Raw genomic sequence first — 20987 nt, forward strand, 5'->3', positions numbered from 1 at the left:
CAGGTGCCACAGCATATAAACAGGCACATTTCATTCTGCTACATACTGGACGTTGCTGATGCCCTCTTTGTTACATTTGTGCAGGTAGGATACATTATGATACACCTGATTAAGTCTCTTTATATCTGTCACACAGTATATGCTCTGTATTTAACTCATTATTTGTTGCAACTAACAATCTGCTTAGGCTATGTATTTTAAGCTGAGCTGATTGCATGGTGTGCTAACAATCTGCTTAGGCTATGTATTTTAAGCTGAGCTAATTGCATGGTGTGCTGATACAATACATCTTAACCTACCATACTGTGTGCATATACAGTGTACCAACTTATGCTGTGCATATTTAAGCTGAGCCGTTTACACTATGTGCTTAGACAACGTATCTACAATGTACAATATACAATGTGTTAATGTGTAATATGCCTATGGAATATGTCGAATTTAAACTGTGGGATTACATAGCGTTCTTTTGTGGCTGTAATCATCACTATGGACATTCTGTGTATGTGTTGCATTTACTGCTCAGCCAGCCGCGTTGTGAGATATATGAATTTCACATTTAATATTGATTGGATGTCCATCCACATTTAATATTGATTGGATGACCACCGATCCATATACAGTAGACTATTTATAGTCCATATAAAATCACACAATTAATATTGATTGGATGACCACCGATCCATATTCACTAGACTATTTATAGTCCATATAAAATCCATATGGAGGACAGGTGGGGTCATTCAGCTTGTTATATGGACCCTATAATATGGACCCTACAATTAAGGTCTTTTGATATCTCTCTTTTAGAACCACTGTAGCATAAAGCCACCATACAAGTGTCTTCACAGCAACGTCTGTTTGTGCGGAATTAGTTCCATATGTACCATCTTATCTACCCTAGATAACATCTGGAAGGTAATGTCTATCCCTTTTATGATTTTGACTGACACAGTGACATTAGAATATGGATGAGTATAGAATATGGACCCTATAATTATAGGTTGTTGATATCTCTCCCTTTTAGAACCACTGTAGCCTAAAGCCACCGTACTAGTGTCTTTACAGCGACATCTGTTTGTGCGGACTTAGTTCCACCAGTACCGTCTTGTCTATCCTAGATAACATCTGGAAGGTAACATCAATCTCCTTTATGATTATGACCGACACAGTTAACATTAGAATTTGGATGAACATGCATTCTTTTACCTTCTCTTATTTAGAAATTAAGGTCATCTGACCCCGGTTGACCCCGCTGAACGTTCACCCAGACTTGTTCGATTCAGTCCAGTCCTAATCAGACACTCTACTTACATTATACGGCAAGCGTTGATTTGATAATCCTGTGAAGGTAATATCACCTCGCCTCCATCTATGAACTCTAGATCACTAACTATTCAGTTATTTTATATTAAAAATACACCCTCCATCTAACAGATTCTCCACATCTAGAAAAGTATGGGACCAACAACAGTCTCATCATACATGGACCTATAAAATTTCATACTCAGTTGTAACACCAATTTAAGGTATATATTTTCTTGGGTATATGTTCCCTCAGGAAAACATTTCCTATATCCATCATCAAATTATCTTTCATACGTACTCCCCTCCCTCTCCATCCATCTTATACTACTATTGTTCTTTGATCCTCTAGATCGCGACCTCTATCATATAATTGAGTTTCACCATATAATTTGAAAATATTTGAGGCATCTCCATATATTCCTGTTTGGTATGTACACAATGTTTGTAACCATGGATACTGTACTATTTGAACAGCCATTTTTATTGGACACAGTAGTATTTACACTTGATATGTTTCTACCACTTGCAGTGTCTATTTTAAAACCCCTGATGAAGTCTTTCTAAAGACGAAACGCGTTGGGTTGTTACCGTCTTCAAAAGAACTGAGACACCACACGTTTTCCTACAAACGTTTTAATAAAATATGTCAATTTTTCAAAAATGTTTTGATCATTTGTATATTTGACACATTCACTGCACTAAGGGGGTTATTCTAGTTCATTCTTTCTGACAAAATCCTTCTTAGATGGACAAAACCATGTGCACTGTGGGTGGGGCAGATTTAACTTGTGCAGAGATAATTAGATTTGGGTGGGGTTTTTCTTCAAAGTGAGATCTATATTGCAGTGTAAAATCATGCAGCCAGTATTTACCCTGCACAGAAACAAAATAACTCACCCAAATCTAACTCTCTCTGCACATGTTACATCTGCCCCCCCTGCAGTGCACATGGTTTTGTCCATCTAAGAAGGATTTTGTCAGAAAGAATGAACTAGAATAAACCCCTAAAGGTGGTGGAAACCTCTGGCGCTCTCTACTCTTTCTACTATCCTACCTATTGTCTCCCACTAACAGGGGAGTCTTTTTAGAGCAGCAGCCTTTTTGTGTGGCGCAACTAGAGTCACTCCTAGATATATATATATACATATACACACATACACACACATACATGAACAATAAATGTCACTTTTAGAAAAAAGTATATTTAATATAAAATATGTAAAAAGTATACATATATATCATGTACAGTAAAAGAACCCTTCTTGGGGTATCACAAATACACAGTTGGTGAACATCAGTGGTAATTGCAGTGACACAGAGTAAATTAGCAAGGATAGCAAGGATAGGAGCAGTCACATACAGCAGGGGTTCACACTGGTGAACCCCTGCTGTATGTGACTGCTCCTATCCTTGCTAATTTACTCTGAGGAGGATTCTATCACATCTGGCAAATACCTTAGATTGGTTATATCAAGCTAGAAAAATCCCTTATTTTTTCTGATTGCTGAAATTTACCGGACTGTTTCTATGACATCTGATTCCTAAAACTTTTTGTACTGAACATCCATAGTTACTGCTGATTGCAATTTCGGCCCCTGATGAAGTCATGATTTGACGAAACGCGTTGGGCCTTCTGTCTGTGATCAAGAAATCTCTGAATTGAGCAATTACCACTGATGTTCACCAACTGTGTATTTGTGATACCCCAAGAAGGGTTCTTTTACTGTACATGATATATATGTGTACTTTTTACATATTTTATATTAAATATACTTTTTTCTTTTTTCTAAAAGTTACATTTATTGTTCAATAGCGCACTCTGATCTCCCCCCCTCTTTCTATATATATATATATATATATATATATATATATATATATATATATATATATATATATATATATATACACATACATACACATATACACACACACACACACACATATACTCTGTGGGTTTGCACTGGCACTGACTCCTACTGGACAATGCTTGCTCCAGTGCCTTCTGCAAGCATTGGTAGATAGAGGTGGAAATCAGCGGCACTCGGAGACTTGAATTATGTGCAAAAAAATCTTTATCCAATAAACATGGTGCACAAGAAATAACCGACGTTTCGGGGGTGCTTAGCCCCCGTTTTCAGAACTAGTCACAACATGACACAATTAGACTCCTACCTTATATGCAGGAGATGGAAAGAAGTGAAAGCCCATCACTATGCAGCGTCTTCCCCGGGGGCCAGTGTCCAGATGCTTCTGGGTCCATCTCCCGGATTTGACGCTGCTCACAGAATCAAGAAGACGCTAGTGCTAGTTGCTAGGTTACCGGTTGTGAAGGCACCTGAGCTGTGCTAATCTAGTGAAAAATAAACAAGTGTGACAAGACATGGTGTCTACTAGAGGGTGCCAGATGTGTCCTTTGTAGACAAAGTGCTGACAAAATATTTGTGCTGTAGAGAGGCGTGCGGCTCGCGGCCAATCACATAAACATGCCTATGATGCAAACAATATGAAATAAAGATGCAGATAAGCTTAAACATAAGGGGTACATACCCGGTGGGGCTGCTGTGAACCGCATGCTGATGTATGTGAAGGCAGAGAGACTGACACTATGTGGCCACATTAACAGTAGGTACAGTTATGATCTCCTATAGAGATGCATGCAATAATATAGGGAAAAAAGACATTATGTGGCAACATTAATAGTTACGATCTCCTATGGAGGTGCATCACAGAAATGCGTTCATCCTGTGTCACTGGGTACATTCCCTGGGTTCTCTAGGTAGATAGATTGAGGTGGGACATTTGTCTCTTCCAAGGGTGCCATCCTAGATGACCCTGGTGCTGGTGTCAGCAATGTTTCCTGTTGTCAGGTCAGACAATAAACAGAAGTGTATAAAACACTGTACCTAAATAACAGAGCATAATGCATTGTTTGCTGAACTTACTGTAGCATTCAGTAAAGAGTGGGACATTAGAAAACACAAACAAAAGGGATTTACCCGGATTTTTTGCACCAAGTTTTTTTCTTGGCCACTTCAATTACAGAGCATCCTCTCCAAAAAAAAAAAAAAACACTTTCAGGTGAAAATACACAATATTGCCAATTGTGACCATGAAAACGGGTCAGTAACTTTGCACTAGGACAAGCTCGTTGTCTTTTTTTTTACTATGCTAAAGTATTTAAATTAACCACTCTAATACATCCTGACATAATTTTAACTGGTATTGGTACTAAATCCAGGCGGTCGGAATCGCGGCATTGAAAATCCCGACGCCGGAATCCCGACCGCCAAAATCCCGACAAGGGGGACATGGATTGCCCCCCCCCCTTGCGGGCTCGCTGCGCTCGCCACGCAGCAGGCCCGGTGCGCTACGCTCGGCACACTAATTTATTCTCCCTTTATGGGTGTCGTGGACACCCATAGAGGGAGAAAGTGTAGGGATTTTGAACGCCGGGATTCCGACCGCCGGGATTCCAGCTGCATCCCTTTTAACTAGATCTGAACTTCTTCATACATTTCATTATTTTCATCTAAAATGTGAAATTTTAGGTGTCTTGCCGGAACAGAAGATATTGACTTAGAGCAAAACACTTTTGCACGTTTCTTATTCAGGTCAAGTCACAGCTTTTCCACAGTAGCCGGTTTTGAATATCTCAATTTAAACTTTTTACTCCGCCCTAATTATATAATATCTAAAAGCACATAAATTGATGTGACAGGGTTAATAGCACTGGGATGTGAACACAACCATATGTTCCAAAAGGATATCTGAAAGGACTCCCCCGTTACCGCATCACCCATCACCTACAGCGCCGGATACACTACATCCTCCAGTTGCAGACTTCGACCCACCACCACAGACGCAGTGGCAGAGCGCCGTGTGAGCTATACACCTTGGGAGGTCTGCACTAAGGAGGTGGCTGCTATCGGGACAGTACAAGCTTGCTGAATCCCGGCACATGCACAGGACAGCCGAGCGGTATACAGGGTGAGCGAGCGCTGCGGCGCACATTCGTCAATTGACTGACACTTATATTTGAATTCACTGGCGTGGGACAAGAGCCCTGTGGAGGCAGGATGGACACGGTCTTCCTTACCATCTAGACAGAAGTCCTTGCCCCCAATTGTACGGGTACATGCACATCAAAGCAAAGTGCCTTATTGCTAAATCTAAGTGCGCCTAATAGCCACTCAATCAAATCCATATGTTCTTTTCTTTGGACAATTTCAGCCCCAAATAAGGTAGCTATTTCTCCCATGAGGAAAAGGATTAACGCATATGGTTGTGTGCTATTAACCCTGTCACATCAATTTATGTGCTTTTAGATAATGTATTGTTTGTGTTTGTATTGCTTGTTTGTTTTAATAAATTGTTATTCATTTTGTTCACCTTTGAGCACCCCACATATTTCTTTTTTTATCTTGTGGTTTTTAGAGTTTGGCAATCCTCTTATGTGGTGGCTGCAGGGTGGCAAGTTACACCCCTTTAGCGCCTAAGACTAACTTTCTGGTATTCTCGTTATATATATATATATATATATATATATATATATATATATATATATATATATATATATATATATATATTTTGTGTGTGTATAACAAGCACTTACCCCCCACGACGTGAAGTATTGGAGCCGGCACACGATTGAAGGAAAAAAAGTGGTTTAATGCGTAAGCATTATGAAGACAACAGCAGCTGTTTAACCCGACAGCTGTTTCAACTGCTCTCCGGCAGTTTTCATCAGGGGTGAGGCACAAGTGAAGGAGCCAGCTTAAATGACAAAAAATTGCACCAAAAAGACATGCAGAGGTATGGTTGACAGTTGGAGGCACAGCTCAGTAGTGTGTCAGCGGGGATCCCCAAGCATCAGCAGGCTGGAGGCGTGGTGTGCCCAGGATCTCCATGATTGTCTGAATGTGCACGGCAGCATCTTGCTTGCCTGCAGAACAGAACTACAGCGTGAGAGAGACATAAAGCAAGTGACACCAACATTAAGCACATAGATAGAGGATTAAGTTGCGGCAGATGCATGCCAGCCACTGCAGTGGATTATTGTCAATGCCTAGTGAGGTTGACTCACGGCGACACAGGGCAGTGTCAACATCTTTAAAAAACATCAGTAGCTGAGTATGTGTATAGTCGACACGCAGCGGTGTCAAAAGCGAATGTCAAGTGGTGATGCGAGAGGATTGGAGGGTTAATCTGCCACATCATGTATGAGTATGTGGCAGCTTCACCTCATGCAGGCATAAAGACATAGTCAGGCACTCGGCGGTGCGGGTATAAACATATGTCAGCTCTGGACATAATCAAAAGGCAACATGTCTAACTCCGATCTGGCTCAGTGGTCGTTCGACGACACACAGAGTGGTGTCAACACTTTTATAATCTAACCAATCAGGGTTCCGGATTGGACAACACACGGTGGTGTAAACATCTTTAATAAAATGCTGCATAATCACACAGCAAGTGAAACAACTATAGTGGTGTACACAATGGTTGCACCCACCAAGGAGCCAGGTTTAAAGAGCAGAATAGACCATAACACGCCCAGTGGTAAATATGCACATAAGGCCAGCCTTAGATCACATGGCTGGCCCACCACGGCTGGTGGATGTAATCTCAGCCAGATATATGTGCTGACGGAGTTGGTGGGGAGAAAAAACAAAGAAAAAAGTGTGAAAAATAAAAAATAAAAGTTACATGAAATTTATACAAACACACTCTATTAAACACAATATTACTACCAGACATCAATTGGGTAAATTAATCATGTAAATCAACTAGAAGAACTGGGTTCTTAAACATGCAATATTACTCCAATTTCCTCTACTCAAATTTGAGAGTGGTTGTTGGGACCAATCATTGATAGCCTAGAGCTTCTCTGTTTCCATACGTAACTCAGAGCCGGAAATAATGTACCTTAAGAAAGGGATACGAGATACCTCAAAAGTGCATTTGGAACGTTTGCCATAAAATTTATTTACAAGTAAATGGGACAAAACTTCTTTCACTTGAAGTCGGTGTGTTTGGAGATCCTGGGAGAATATTAGAATGTTGTCAAGGTATACAACAAGGTATTTGTACAGGACATCCCAAAATATCTCATTAAGGAATTGTTGTAAAACATCCGGGGAATTACATATATTGAAGGGACATCCCAAAATATCTCATTAACGAATTGTTGTAAAACAGATGGGGAATTACATAGATTGAAGGGCAATTACATAGATTAATGGACAAGATATTCGTATTCAAGCTTGGTAAAGACTTTTGCTCCCTTGACCCGGTAATGAGAGGAAGAGGTTAACTGTTTTTCATGGTTATTTCATTCAGACCTCTGTAATCTATGCAGGGGCGTAACCCTCCATCCTTCTTCTTTACAAAAAAGACTCCCACTCCAGCAGGGGAAGATGATGGGCTGATGAATCCTTTCTGGAGATTTTCCTGAATGTAATCAGACATTGCTTTGGTCTCAGGTACACCCCTTGGGAGGAGACTTTCCAGGGAGAAGGTCAATGGGGCAATCCCATTGGCGGTGCGGAGGTAGCACATCTGCAGAATGTTCACTGAAGAAATCACTGCATTCTTGGTATATAGAAGGAAGACCGGACAAAACTTTAACTTCTGAGGACCGAACAGGAGTTACTTCACCTACGCAAAGTTTCTGACAGTAGTCACTCCATTCTTCAATTTGAAGAGACTTCCAATTGATGCGGGGGTTGTGAAGTTGTGACCACGGCTACTCTAACACGATGTCGATGAAGAACACCAACATGAAAGGTAACAGGTACTGTCTGATGTAAAATGTCGGTACCAGAAATCTTATTACCATCTACTGCAGTCAAGTAGAGATGTTGAGACAATGGGGTGATAGAAATATAATTTTTTTTTGACAAAGTCGGACAGGATAAAGTTCCCTGCAGCCCCGGAATCTGCCAGGGCTGAGACATGCTGAGTACCCACTGGGGTCACTAGGGCGACAGGTAACACTAGCTCAGAGGAAGGAGGAGTTTTTATAGAACAACCTAACCTGACTCCCCCATAACAGGTTAAGTATTGGAATTTCCCGGGGACTTCGGGTGCGGCATGGAGGAGTGAGCAGCATCTCCTCTCAGCTCCGTTGCCAGCCCAGCTCCAACTCACCTTAATCCTGTCGACGACACCAAGAACCCGCTCCCATTCCCCACGGCGATCAGAGGCGGACATGGATCAGTTTTGGAACCGCAGCCCACCGCAAAACAGCTCCTTGCGCCCCAAACACAGCGCCAGGATAAAAGACATGCTGAACAGAACATGGCGGCAGCAGCGGACAACGCCCAGGGGACCCCTGCCTCGAAGAAGCCGATTACGGAAACTTCAATTACATATCCAGGTACCCCTGACAATTTAAGCGTTGCTGGAGCTCCAAATTTAAATCAGGGGAGCCGATAGCAATAATTCAGGCATCCATGGCGCTGCTGTTACAGAAGGCAGGGATAGACATCACTGAACAAATAAATCGCATAACAGATGAGCAGATAAGGACCAACATGGATGATATCCAGGCAATACAGAAAACTGTCAAAACGCTGACTCAAACTAATACCCAGTTGGCCGACAGACCTGAAAATATTGAAAATAGGATGAGGAGGAATAATCTTAGAATCACTGGGATACCGGAAACCATTATAGGCCCTCAACTTGAGCACTTTTTCCGTACTACCATACTGAAATTATTACAACTTGAGTCATTATCCATCGACATAGTTGTGGAGAGGATACATAGGATGGGGGCTGTCACTACTCAAACACCTCCCAGACCAAGAGTGGTCATTTTAAAAACACTGAATTACCTGCTTTAAAAAGCAGTGTGGGCAGCGTCAAGGAAAGTAAACCCAGTAAAATGGGAAGGCAACACGATCAGGATTTTTCAAGATTTCTCGAGTGAAGTTGCTAAGCCCAGAAGATTATTTACTCCTATATGCTCAGCTATGATACAATCGGAAATTAGATTCTACATGCTGTTCCCAGCTAGACTAGGATAATAACTGAATCAGGTCCCCAGGACTTCCTGGATGCTATAGCAGCAAAAAACTTTCTTCTCAAGCATAGGCTGATTAAAAGCCAAGATAACATTTCCATCCCCTCTGGCAAAAAAACAGGATGATTAGTTACACATTATTAGTTCGGGGGTGAAAGTATTCAAAGGAATCTATTGGTGCTCAGTATTACATTTTATTATGAATAATGCGGTTAAATACGTAAGTTGTGGTCAGTTGCTTCCTTTGAAGATAATTTCCTTTACAGGAGCCTCGTCGACAGATGTTATGCTATATTACATTTTTATGGTTAAACAGGAGCTGGAGGGCGATACTGCCTAGCCGTTCTAATTTCTTTTTGCTTAACATTTTTTCTGTTTGTTTTTCAAACATCCTCTCCCATAAGGTATAACTGGTAGATTATATCAGTGGGATTGTAGCGGAAGTCCATGTTATGAACAGTATATAACACTGTTTATTGCTGTAAGAGTATATATGTTTCCTTTTACCCTATACTTGTTTTTGTGTTGTGGCTGTCTTAGTCTGTGTGTGTTATATGTCTCCCCATTGTGTCTCCCCCCCCACACCCCCTCCCACAATTGGAATGCTTTTATTGTACTATTTAGTAATCACTTATGGGGGAATTTACTAATATGATTTCGTATAAAAAAATCGTATTTTCCTAGGAAAATACGATTTTTTGGGGTATATTCGTATTTTTGGCATTTACTATGCAAAAATACAAATATTCGTATTGATATTGATGGGACATTCGTATTTGTATTTACAAATACGAATGTCTACACCATCGATAGAATACGACAGGAATCACCATTCAAAAGAATAGTGGTTCCTCATTTACTAAGCGGCCGTATTGAAAATACGGCTGCTAATTAGTGTAAAACTGCCACGAATATACGGCCGGAAAATACACTTTATTTTCCTGTCGTATTTGGCAGAAGCCTGCACGGATCAGTCAGATCCATGCAGGCTTCAGTGTTAAAAAATAGAGAAATAAATAAATAAATAAACAGCGTGGGGTCCCCCCACAGCTGTAACCAGCACCAGGCTGAAAGAGTCGGGGCCGGTAATTAAAAATCAGGGAACCCGACAAATAGGGGCGGGAAGCTGATGGTGTCATCGGCGTGTCACAGAAGGTGACAGAAGACCAGGACTACGTTGGATCAAGACTTCCATGGAGGAAGCAGATTCTGAAACGGAATCTGCTGAGCTATATAAGACGCTGTAACGGAATCTGCTGCGCTATATAAGACGCTGTAACGGAATCTTCTGCGCTATATAAGACGCTGTAACGGAATCTGCTGCGCTATATAAGACGCTGTAACGGAATCTGCTGCGCTATATAAGACGCTGCAACGGAATCTGCTGCGCTATAAAAGACGCTGTAACGGAATCTGCTTCGCTATATAAGACGCTGTAACGGAATCTGCTGCGCTATATAAGACGCTGTAACGGAATCTGCTGCTCTATATAAGACGCTGTAACGGAATCTGCTGCTCTATATAAGACGCTGTAACGGAATCTGCTGCTCTATATAAGACACTGTAACGGAATCTGCTGCGCTATATAAGACACTGTAACGGAATCTGCTGCGCTATATAAGACACTAACGGAATCTGCTGCGCTATATAAGATACTGTAACGGAATCTGCTGCGCTACATAAGACACATATGAGAGATTCACCCCCCCCCCTCCCCCACAAACCCCCCAAACCCCATGATTATTCCCATAATTATTTATCTTTAGTAAAAAACTAAAATCCACCTTGAGAAGAGCAGGGTGGCAGCAGAAACCAGAGAGATCCCTCTCCCCCGGACCCCACCAAACCCCCAGACCCCATGATTATTTCCTTAATTATTTATCTTTATAAAAAAAAAAAAAAAAAATCTACCTTGAGGAGCACAGCCATTCTGTGTCGAGGCAGGGGACTGGGAGTCTTCCTTATTTTTGCTGCTCAGCGCTGCCCGGGAGCCGGCCTGAGCAGCAGCAGCTTGGTTAGGGACTGGAGCAGGGAGTCACGTGACGTGACCCCATCGTTTTCGCGGCGGCAGGCCAGGGGGCAGGCGCCGGACATGGCAGCCAGGGGAAGGCGCCGGACATGGCGCCGGACAGGTGAGCAGGGCAGCCAGGGGCAGGCACCGGACATGGCAGCCAGGGGCAGGCGCCGTACATGGCAGCCAGGGGCTTGCGCCGGACATGGCAGCCGCCGGTGCACGCTGCCCTGCGTGTGTGAAATAAATAATTGCAGGGCAGCAGGACTCCATTTCATTTGCGGAGGGGGGGCGGCACCCTGCGCCCAAACTCCGCCCGGAGCGTGTGCTCCGGTGGCTCCGCCCTGTACATACGCCAGCAAAGAGACGTAAGTTGTTGACATATCTGAATAAACAAGGCATAAAGTTGATATGCTTACAAGAAACCCATTTATTATCAGATGAAGTAAAAAAACTTCAAATGTTAAATTGGGTTGTGCTCGGATCAGCCCACTTTAACTTAAAGTCAAGAGGCATAGTGACGCTAGCTAAACGCTCATTGGGAATTTGGGTAGAGTCAACAACTGCGGACTCTGAAGGAAGGTATTTAATTACTAAGATCAACATTGATGGTATTATATTCCATATTTGTAACATCTATGCACCAACTCAGTATAAAAAGGTATTCTTTGTGAAACGGTTGGCCATTCTTCATATGATTGACCCCACCACATGAATTGTCTGTGAAGATTTCAATTTGTTATCTTCACAAATACTGGATAGGTCCCCTCCCCCAAACACCTCATTGCTCTTCCGAAAATAGGTATTCCATACTTTACAAAGACACTTAATCTGATAGATGTATGGCGCTCCCTTCACCCGACCGAGAAAGAATTTACATGTATGTCTCTGACTCATGACACATGGTCAAGAATAGATTTTATTTTTGTAGCTGAACCTCTCTTTCCCAATACTAAGTCCGCAGATATATACCCAATAGTACTTTCGGACCATGGTTTAATCACAATAAAGTTAGTTCTGCCTAATCTACACTATACCGAGAGTACTTGGAGGTTCCCATCCCACTTAACTCAAACAAAAGGTTTGAAGGATAGGTTGGTATCCACATGGCATAGGTTTGTCAATGAGAACGCTCTAGATGGTAATAATGACCCGAACCCCGCTATTTACTGGCAAACAGCCAAAGCTGTGATCAGGGGAGAAATTATTGCATATGTCTCTGGGATGAGAAGACAGCACAAGTCCAAATACCTAGAGCTTCAAAGCTCTCTTACTGAGACTTTCCAGGCTTTTAAATGACATTCCGACCCAGGTACTAAACAGGCATATCAATTAGCTAAAACTCAATTTGAGGAATACCTACGAATTCAAGGCTATAAATATCTATTTAATGTGCACTCCAAGTTTTATAGATTCGGAAACAAGGTGGGATCCATGCTTACAAATTTGCTATGAGACTCTAGGCAGAAAACGAAAGTACACCTGTTGTTGAGGGATGATGGCTCTATTTTAACCTCCGATGAGCAGACGGCAGAAGTTTTGAGAGAATTTTACAGGCAGCTTTATTCACCCCCGGAGATCTCCCAGAGTGACTCAGTTAATAGTCCCACTCCAGACGCATCTTTATCAACACAAACTCGTTTGGCCTATTGGGAATATCAGAAAAAGCTAAGTTGTCCTTGGAAGCTCCGATTAGTGCAGAGGAGGTGTCGAGAGCTATTAAACAATTGAAATTGGCCAACGCTCTAGGCCCAGACAGCTACTCAAATGAATTCTATAAATTCATGGAACCATATATAGTGCTCAGCCCTTAACGGCCTGTTTTAATCATATTGGAAATGGAGGAGACCTCACTCTATATCAGTGGTAGCCAACCCTAGCCTTCTAGAGCTACCAACAGTTTACATTTTCCAGACAACCTAGCTGCTGCACAGCTGCACTCAATCACTGACACATTTTAAAAGATACACAGATGGAGCTAATTACATAGTTACATAGTAGGTAAGGCTGAATTGCGTCCATCTAGTTCAACCTGGTATAGATATCCATTGCTGATTTGGTAGGTTCTGGTATTTTACTGACAAATTATATTTCTTATTTGTACCCATGGATGTTTTTCTCCAGTAAATGTTTGTCCAACATTTAGCTCACTTGGGATTCTGTGGGGAGACCTGCAAAACATGCACTGTTGGTAGCTCTCGAGGACTAGGGTTGGCTACCCCAGCTCTATATTTTTCGGATGCGATAATCGAAGTTCTGCCCAAGGCAGGTAGAGATTTGATATGAGCAGGATCTTATCGTCCAATCTCTCTGCTAAATGCAGATTATAAAATATATACAAAAATTTGGGCAGAGAGATTGAAACCGATTATACCTACAATCGTGCATAAAGACCAGACGGGGTTTATATCAGGCCGACACTCCACTGCAAAGTAGTAAACCCTCATATGGTATTGACTTAAAAAGCATTTGACTTAGTACTGTGGTCGCATTTAAATAGAACCTTAGAACTATTTGGGTTCCCCTCCAAATTCACTTCAACAATTAGGACAATATACACAGCACCAAAATCAGCAATAGCATGCAATGGTCTCCTATCAGATTACTTCCAACTTGGTAGAGGTACTCGCCAAGGCTGTCCGTTATCGCCATTGCTCTTCGCGGTGGCGATTGAGCCTCTGGCGATAGCAATTAGACTCTCTCCACTCATACACAGAATAAAAATACACTCAGAGGAACTAAAAGTCGCGCTCTTTGCAGACGATACATTAATTTTTCTATCAAAGCCAAACCATTCTATCCCAGCACTTTTACATCTTATTGGCTCATTCAGGGAGATTTCCGGATCTAAGGTAAACTTGTCTAAGTCAGAAATAATGCTGCTGGAAGGTTTGGAGCCGTCTTCTTTAAAACAGATATATTCCTTTTACCTTCACCAAATCTCACTTTAAATACATGGGCATCCAGATCAGCGCGGACTTATCTAAACTGTAGAATCTAAATTTTACACAAATTATTAACTCCATAGCAACAAACTGACTGCCTGGAAGGATCTCCCTGTATCTCTGCTAGAAAGTTTAGCGATTATAAAGTCGATTATATTCCCAAAAATTTTTTATGCTATGCAAATGATTCCTATAAGGCTGACACAGCTGGATATTACTCGCCTTGAATCTATGTTCTTCAGATTTATCTGGCAAGGAAACTGCCCTAGGATAGCTAAATTGAAACTAAAGATGCCAAGGGAAGAAGGGGGCTTTGGATTTCCTGAAATAAACATCTATTCTATGGCCATATTTTTTCGCTATATATCAGACTGGATTCTAAACAGGGCTACCTATACGAATCCTGAGTTGGACCGTGCTGTCTTCCATACGTACACTCCAGGAGCTTTAATTCAATCAAAATTAGCGGATATTCCAAATCAAACATACTTTTCAGGGATACCTATGCCGTGTCGATGATAATTAATAAAAAAGTTACTAGGAACCCTTATTTATCTTAGTTTATGTATTTGTGGGGTAACCCGTCATTTATCCCATCTCTGCTAAACTCGGTTTATAATGATTGGCGGGATAAAGGTCTAGACTTGTCTAGCAAGGTTTTCGATCCAGGAGGAACCATACATATATTCTCATATCTTTCCCAAGCATATAACCTTCCACAGTCCCATTTATTAAAATATTTCCAAGTTCGACACTTCCTTGCTGCCATAAAAGCTCCCTGATTAACCATGACAGGCCCAATAAATATATCTCAGGTTACCTCTATAGATTTACTACTTAATTACTTATTATATAACACGTATAAGATTAAATACCTGTATATGCTTCTCGTTAACAAAATTACCGAAAAAACCCGCACAATGGCAGGTATTACTAAATAAGTGGACTTCTGATATTCCCTATCTATCTCAATTAGATGAGGTAGTAGGTTTACAGACTCAATCTTTAAAGGTTTTAAAATCTGCATATTTACAAGAGGTTTTTATGCACACTATCCATAGGATGTATATAACTCCTGATCGGTGCAAATTTATGGTTCAAGAAGAGCAGAGGAATTGTCTTAAGTGTGGAACAGCTAAAGCTGATTTTGCACATTGTATGTGGTCATGCTATAAAATCAGAAAGTTCTGGTGGAAGGTATTGAACTTTTTATTCGAGATATTTCAGGTCAGATTCACGATGGAACCTATGGCACTAATGGGGTTATCCTTCAAACATTGGCCAATGGATAAGCTCGATAAAAATAAGTTATCATTGCTCATTGTGATACTTGCAGTAGCGAAGAAATGCATTCTAGTATTTTGGACGAAGAAATCAGCTCCTCAACTGGCAACACTTCAACAGAATCTAAAGCAAATACTGTGCTTCGACAGGAAATATGCAAAGCTGGAACTTCCTAATGGAACTGTTAAATTTTTAAAGAAATGGTCGCCATTCATAGATACGCTAGATGGAAACACAAAGACACATATTCTGTCAATATTTGAAAAAGCTTGAAAGTAAAAGGTCTGATGGTCATTGTACACCCCATTTTTTTTTTCAATAATCATCTATTCTAAGCTAATTGCATAAAGTTGAGGGGAAACAAATGGGATTGGGAATTTAAGATAGATCCTTATGAGTTATATCAAGCCTTGTTGTAATGAGGTATGATGCCTATAATTGACAATCCTGTGTAAATGTATTGTATCGCTTGAATCTAAAATCAGGAAAATATAGACACTGACATCTTTTAGACGGTTCAAATTATTTATTATAGCATTCTGAACATCACAAAGAAGAGATAAATTTAAAAAAAAAGCATCTCCATTCCCCCTTCCCCTATCCATTTGCCCTCTTTCTTCTAGAGTTATTCCTTAATCTCAACAGTACTATTATAATGTTTCTAGTCCATTGTCTTTTGTCTTGTCTTTGTCTGTATTGTTGTTGATATGCTTTAGACACAGAGAAGCGGATGTGAATTCTATATAATGAATCATAATCTGGTGTGGTTTCAGGAGTCCACAGGTACTGTGGCTTACATGTACCGCTAGGTTTCTATGTAACTGAAAAAGCTCATTTGCGAAACGCGCGTCAGGCGTTTCCCGTGAGCGGGGGGAATGAGGGATAACTTTAATGTTGTAATGTTATAACTTTGTCAGTCACATAGAAACCTAGCGGTACATGTAAGCCACAGTACCTGTCAGAATCTGGCGCACAGAACGCTGAAGCCACACGGCTTAACAGACGATTGCACTCAGTGCAATTGTGAATATTTGTAACCACTGTTGCAAGGTCCGCAGATAGTTACACTGTTTGGTGATTTGTATAGTGTCATACACACGATTTAACACCCTATTGATACAGTGTTTATCGCAACGCTCAACCCTGGCAAGGTGCATCAGCACACTTGAGTTGTACAGTTCGATACTTGTACACTAGTGTAGTTGAATTATTATTTATTTTTGTGATCACTCGCTGCAGGGCTCTGCAGACTGTGACACTGTTTGGTGTTTATTCAGTGTAACATACATGAATCAGGACACCCGATTGACACTTTGTATATTTTGCAACACTCATTTCCGACAGGGTGCATCAGCGTGCTCATACTGCACAGCCTGACAGACCCTTGCATATGGTGAAATAAAATATTCTGTCACTACTCACGGCAGGGCTCTGCGGACAGTGACACTGTTTTTTGATTATATTGTTTTGGGGTTAGCCAAAACTAGTGGCTATACCGACACATAAAGTGTGGACACAGAACAATAAAGCATATATACTTAGTGCATTTGAATGTCAATCGCCATTAATACTACTGATTACCACCTCCCGATATATGCTTCAATCGAATCCTGACAAATTACACCACTGGTGGCAACACTGTGATAATGCTTATAAACAGCACCGAATTGAAGCACATTTTATAAATGTCGACCTGAGTGTGAGAGTATACACCATCAGGGTATCTGTCGTAATATATCAACATTGGCTGCAGACCCCTGCTGGCAATAACACCACCAATGACACCAGTAGCTTAATGGTTACATTATAATTACCGCTAATTTAAATTTTATTTGAAATCTCGACAGTGCGCATCAGCACATTAAAACCGCACGGATATACAGACCCGTTTACACAGCGGAAACTTATCTGAGCACCAAATCAAACACAAGGCTTGATGTCGTCTGAGCATAAGCTACCACATATCTCATTGTGATTACAGTGACACTATTCAGTACATTTAACTTTTTCTGACATATACATTCAGAATCCACTCTATCAAGTGTGTCGACCGAAATGTACTGAAAGTGTGGTGCCTGATATATAATCGAATCCGTATACACCATCAAGATATTTGTCGAGATTTATGAATACAGGGTTCAACTGGCAGAAGTACCAGTGTGGCATACAACGTATGCTGCCATTTGGTATCTCTGAAGAATTGGTATATACGGACGGGACGCCGTCCATATCCAATTAAGGACATACTCACCACTAAACGGAGGAAATAGGGACACGGTTCCCATTTCAGTGGACTAATATAGGAATATCCACTGTCTCCATACTCATTGGTGGTTGAACGACTAGGTTAGACTGACATAAGAAATTAGATAACCTCACATTACTCCAAAACCCCCCGCCACGTTAGGAAGTCTGATTCCTTTTTATTCATATTTGTCTTGTGTTATATGTTTACTTTTATATTCGCAACATCTTTTAAAATATATCAATAAAAGTTACTTTTTATAAAACAATTTTTCTTGTGGTGCACCGCAAAAAAAGCACTCTGTTGTTTTTCCCTTAATATAGAGAAATATTCAGTTTTTTTTAGAATCTGCTTAAAGATTAGGGGGGCTATAGTTGGGTCTATAAACTGTTGATGAAATACTCTGCCTGCCATACCCATCCCAGGACATAAATTACCCACCCTACCTCTACCTAGCTCTAAGGCACAGTACAGTCCATGGTGCTGGGAGCTATACCACAGAATACACATTGACCTAAGCCAAGCATGTCAAGAAGTCTAGCAGAAAGGTCAGTCTTCTGTGGGGGACTTGGGAAATTACAGTATGTAGGTTTTATTTTGTTTTCCTGTGGGGGCTAATATGAATGTATGTTTTTTTCTTTTTTTTTTCTAGTAAATTTTTCATCTGCGTATGCCTCCAAATAATGTTTTTACAGAGTTTCAGGACAGTTTCAGATGGATGCTTCAAGAAGTAGATTAGAAATAAGTTGGGCATTCTTGGCTAATCAAACACAGATGTTACATAGTATTGGCGTATTATTGGAGAAACATAGGGAGTGTTACTAAAAGTGTGTACAGAAATGCTGATTTGCTTAAATACTCAGATGAATGATATGCACCTAGCATGAGGTGAATGTTTCAATGGTGTGACTGGTGGTTGCATCGAAAGATGATTGCTGCATCTGTAGACACTGAAATTAGACATCTCTGTTTTTTCATATTCAAATGCATGGATTTATTCCAGAAAAGGGCTGTATAGAGGCATTACATAAAGCTGCAGAAGTAATGCAGCAATACACAATGCAGCAACTACCTTCAAATCAGAATCAGGCTCTTTGACAAGTGACCCCCTCTACAGACCCCAGCCCCTTAAAACACAATGGGGGGAATTTACTAAGATGGGAGTTCTAATTTATATGGGATGTTGCTATGGGCAACCAATTAGAATCTACTTATTTATTTAGCACCTTCTAGAAGATTGGTTGCCCTAAGCAACATCGAATGTGAAATAGAACTCTCAACTTAGTAAATTTCCCCCAATGTGGGGTAGGTTTTTGTGACAATATGCCACACAGAAGCGCTGATAATATCAGTATTTTAACCTTTTCTAGAAGGGAGGATTTAATCTGGGTTTAGATTGCTGCCCCCTATATTCAGAGGTTTTTGTGGTCCTCTGGTGGAAAGCTTTTCTTTTTCCCCCAATGTAGTTTCCATTTCCTGTGTTGCTTTTTTATCAAATCCACTCCTGTTTTGAACCCTAAATCTTGAAATCACGACAATACTCAATTGGAATAACTCTTAAAGCATGCCCTGGATACAGTATCCTGGAATTGATCTTTAAGAGGATGGGATGGCTACCTATATAATATACTTCTAGGCACAAGGGAATTTGGTCATTCGGACTACAACAACTAGGTCGACACCAATAGGTCGACATGCAACAAGGTTGACGTGGGTTAAGGTAGACATGGATCAAGGTCGACATGGGTCTAGGTCAACATGACATTAGGTTGACACAAGCATTAGGTCGACATGGGCTAGGTCAACAGTCAAAAGTTCCACATTGGGTTTTTCACTGTTTTTTGAGCCGACATGTGCCGACAGGCGGTATTTCATGCCCTACCATCCATAAGGGCGTGGTCGGAGAATAAAATAGTTTGCCAAGCGTAGTGAGGCACCGTGCCCGAAGCATTGCGAGCGTTGCGAGGGGATGCGGTGCACTTCAAACTGTGTCAACATTCGGGTAAAAAAACTGTGAAAACCCCCATGTCGACCTAATGTCATGTCGACCTAGACAAATGTCGACCTTGACCCATGTCAACCTAGTGGTGTCGACCCAATGCTTGTCGACCTAGTTGTTAATGTAGACCAAACGATCCACACCAAGCACAAGTACCCTTCCTATTGCTTCATGATCTGTTTTTAAAAAAGCTTATGGTTTGGATGGCTCTATACACTGCTTTACTTCTCACCAGGCTCTCTAACCTCTATCATTATTTAGAAGATATTATTGTTAGTTACTGTAAGTATGTATTAAGATTGTACTGATTGTAAAATGCTGCAGACCATGTTGTTATCCTTTATATAAATAATGATGATTGGAACAGTAGTAACATATTCTGATATTATATCTTGCTAGGTACACCTTCCGCAGCCAAACATTTGTCCAGACGTTGTTTACAAACTGATGCTAAGCTGTTGGCGTAGGGAAACTAAAGACCGGCCAAGCTTCCAAGAGATCTACCAAGTTTTGCAACCAGAGCCTAATTTAGAGGACTGATCAATAAATACAGCCAATACTTTGAAAAAGCATAGGAAATGTTTGACAGAAGATATGTTAAACTTAACAGGACATTGAAAAAATATGAATCCTCGATATATTTTCGTTTAATCCTTGAGAATCCTTAAAATAATCTAGTGTTATCTGAAAAGGTAGGGGTTTTAAATGATCAGTGTATACTGTATGTTTTCTATAAGTGTTTCATATCACTAAACTGGATATCATGTCAAAAGGAATTTTTCAAGTTGCATTTTCAAGCTGAAAACATAAGCACCATTTTTTACCTATATATTTTCCACTGTATAGTAGGCCTGTGAGAATGACAAGTTTGTGTTCTGCATAATTATGTTAGATCTGGATGTGTCTTACTGTATGCAGTGCTGTAACTCTTCTGTTCTGCAACTTGTGTCAGCCAATCCTCCCTAACTATGGCATCATGATGTCATCCCGAGGAGGCGTTGCTGCCACTGTAAATGCAGCACTGCCCAGAGAGTCCTCACTATGGGCCTTATTTTGGTTCATTCTTTCTGACAAAATCCTTCTTAGATGGGCAAAACCATGTGCACTGCAGGGGGGGCAGATGTAACATGTGCAGAGAGAATTAGATTTGGGTGGGGTTTTACTTCAAA

The 20987-nt window shown here is 40.9% G+C and overlaps 1 protein-coding gene across 1 annotated transcript in view; it reads left to right on the top strand.

Annotated features, from left to right (window-relative positions):
* Positions 1-20774, top strand: part of DDR2 (discoidin domain receptor tyrosine kinase 2) — a 589808-nt gene extending 569034 nt beyond the window's left edge. The window contains exon 17 of the mRNA XM_083156673.1: positions 20218-20774. Within this exon, the coding sequence (XP_083012799.1) occupies positions 20218-20358 (141 nt within the window). The 3' untranslated portion in view covers positions 20359-20774. The remainder of the gene's footprint in view (positions 1-20217) is intronic.
* The last annotated feature ends 213 nt before the right edge of the window (positions 20775-20987 follow it).

Source organism: Crinia signifera, chromosome 8 (genome assembly GCF_055691185.1).
Source record: "Crinia signifera chromosome 8, ASM5569118v1, whole genome shotgun sequence".
In the NCBI taxonomy this organism is placed as follows: domain Eukaryota; kingdom Metazoa; phylum Chordata; class Amphibia; order Anura; family Myobatrachidae; genus Crinia; species Crinia signifera.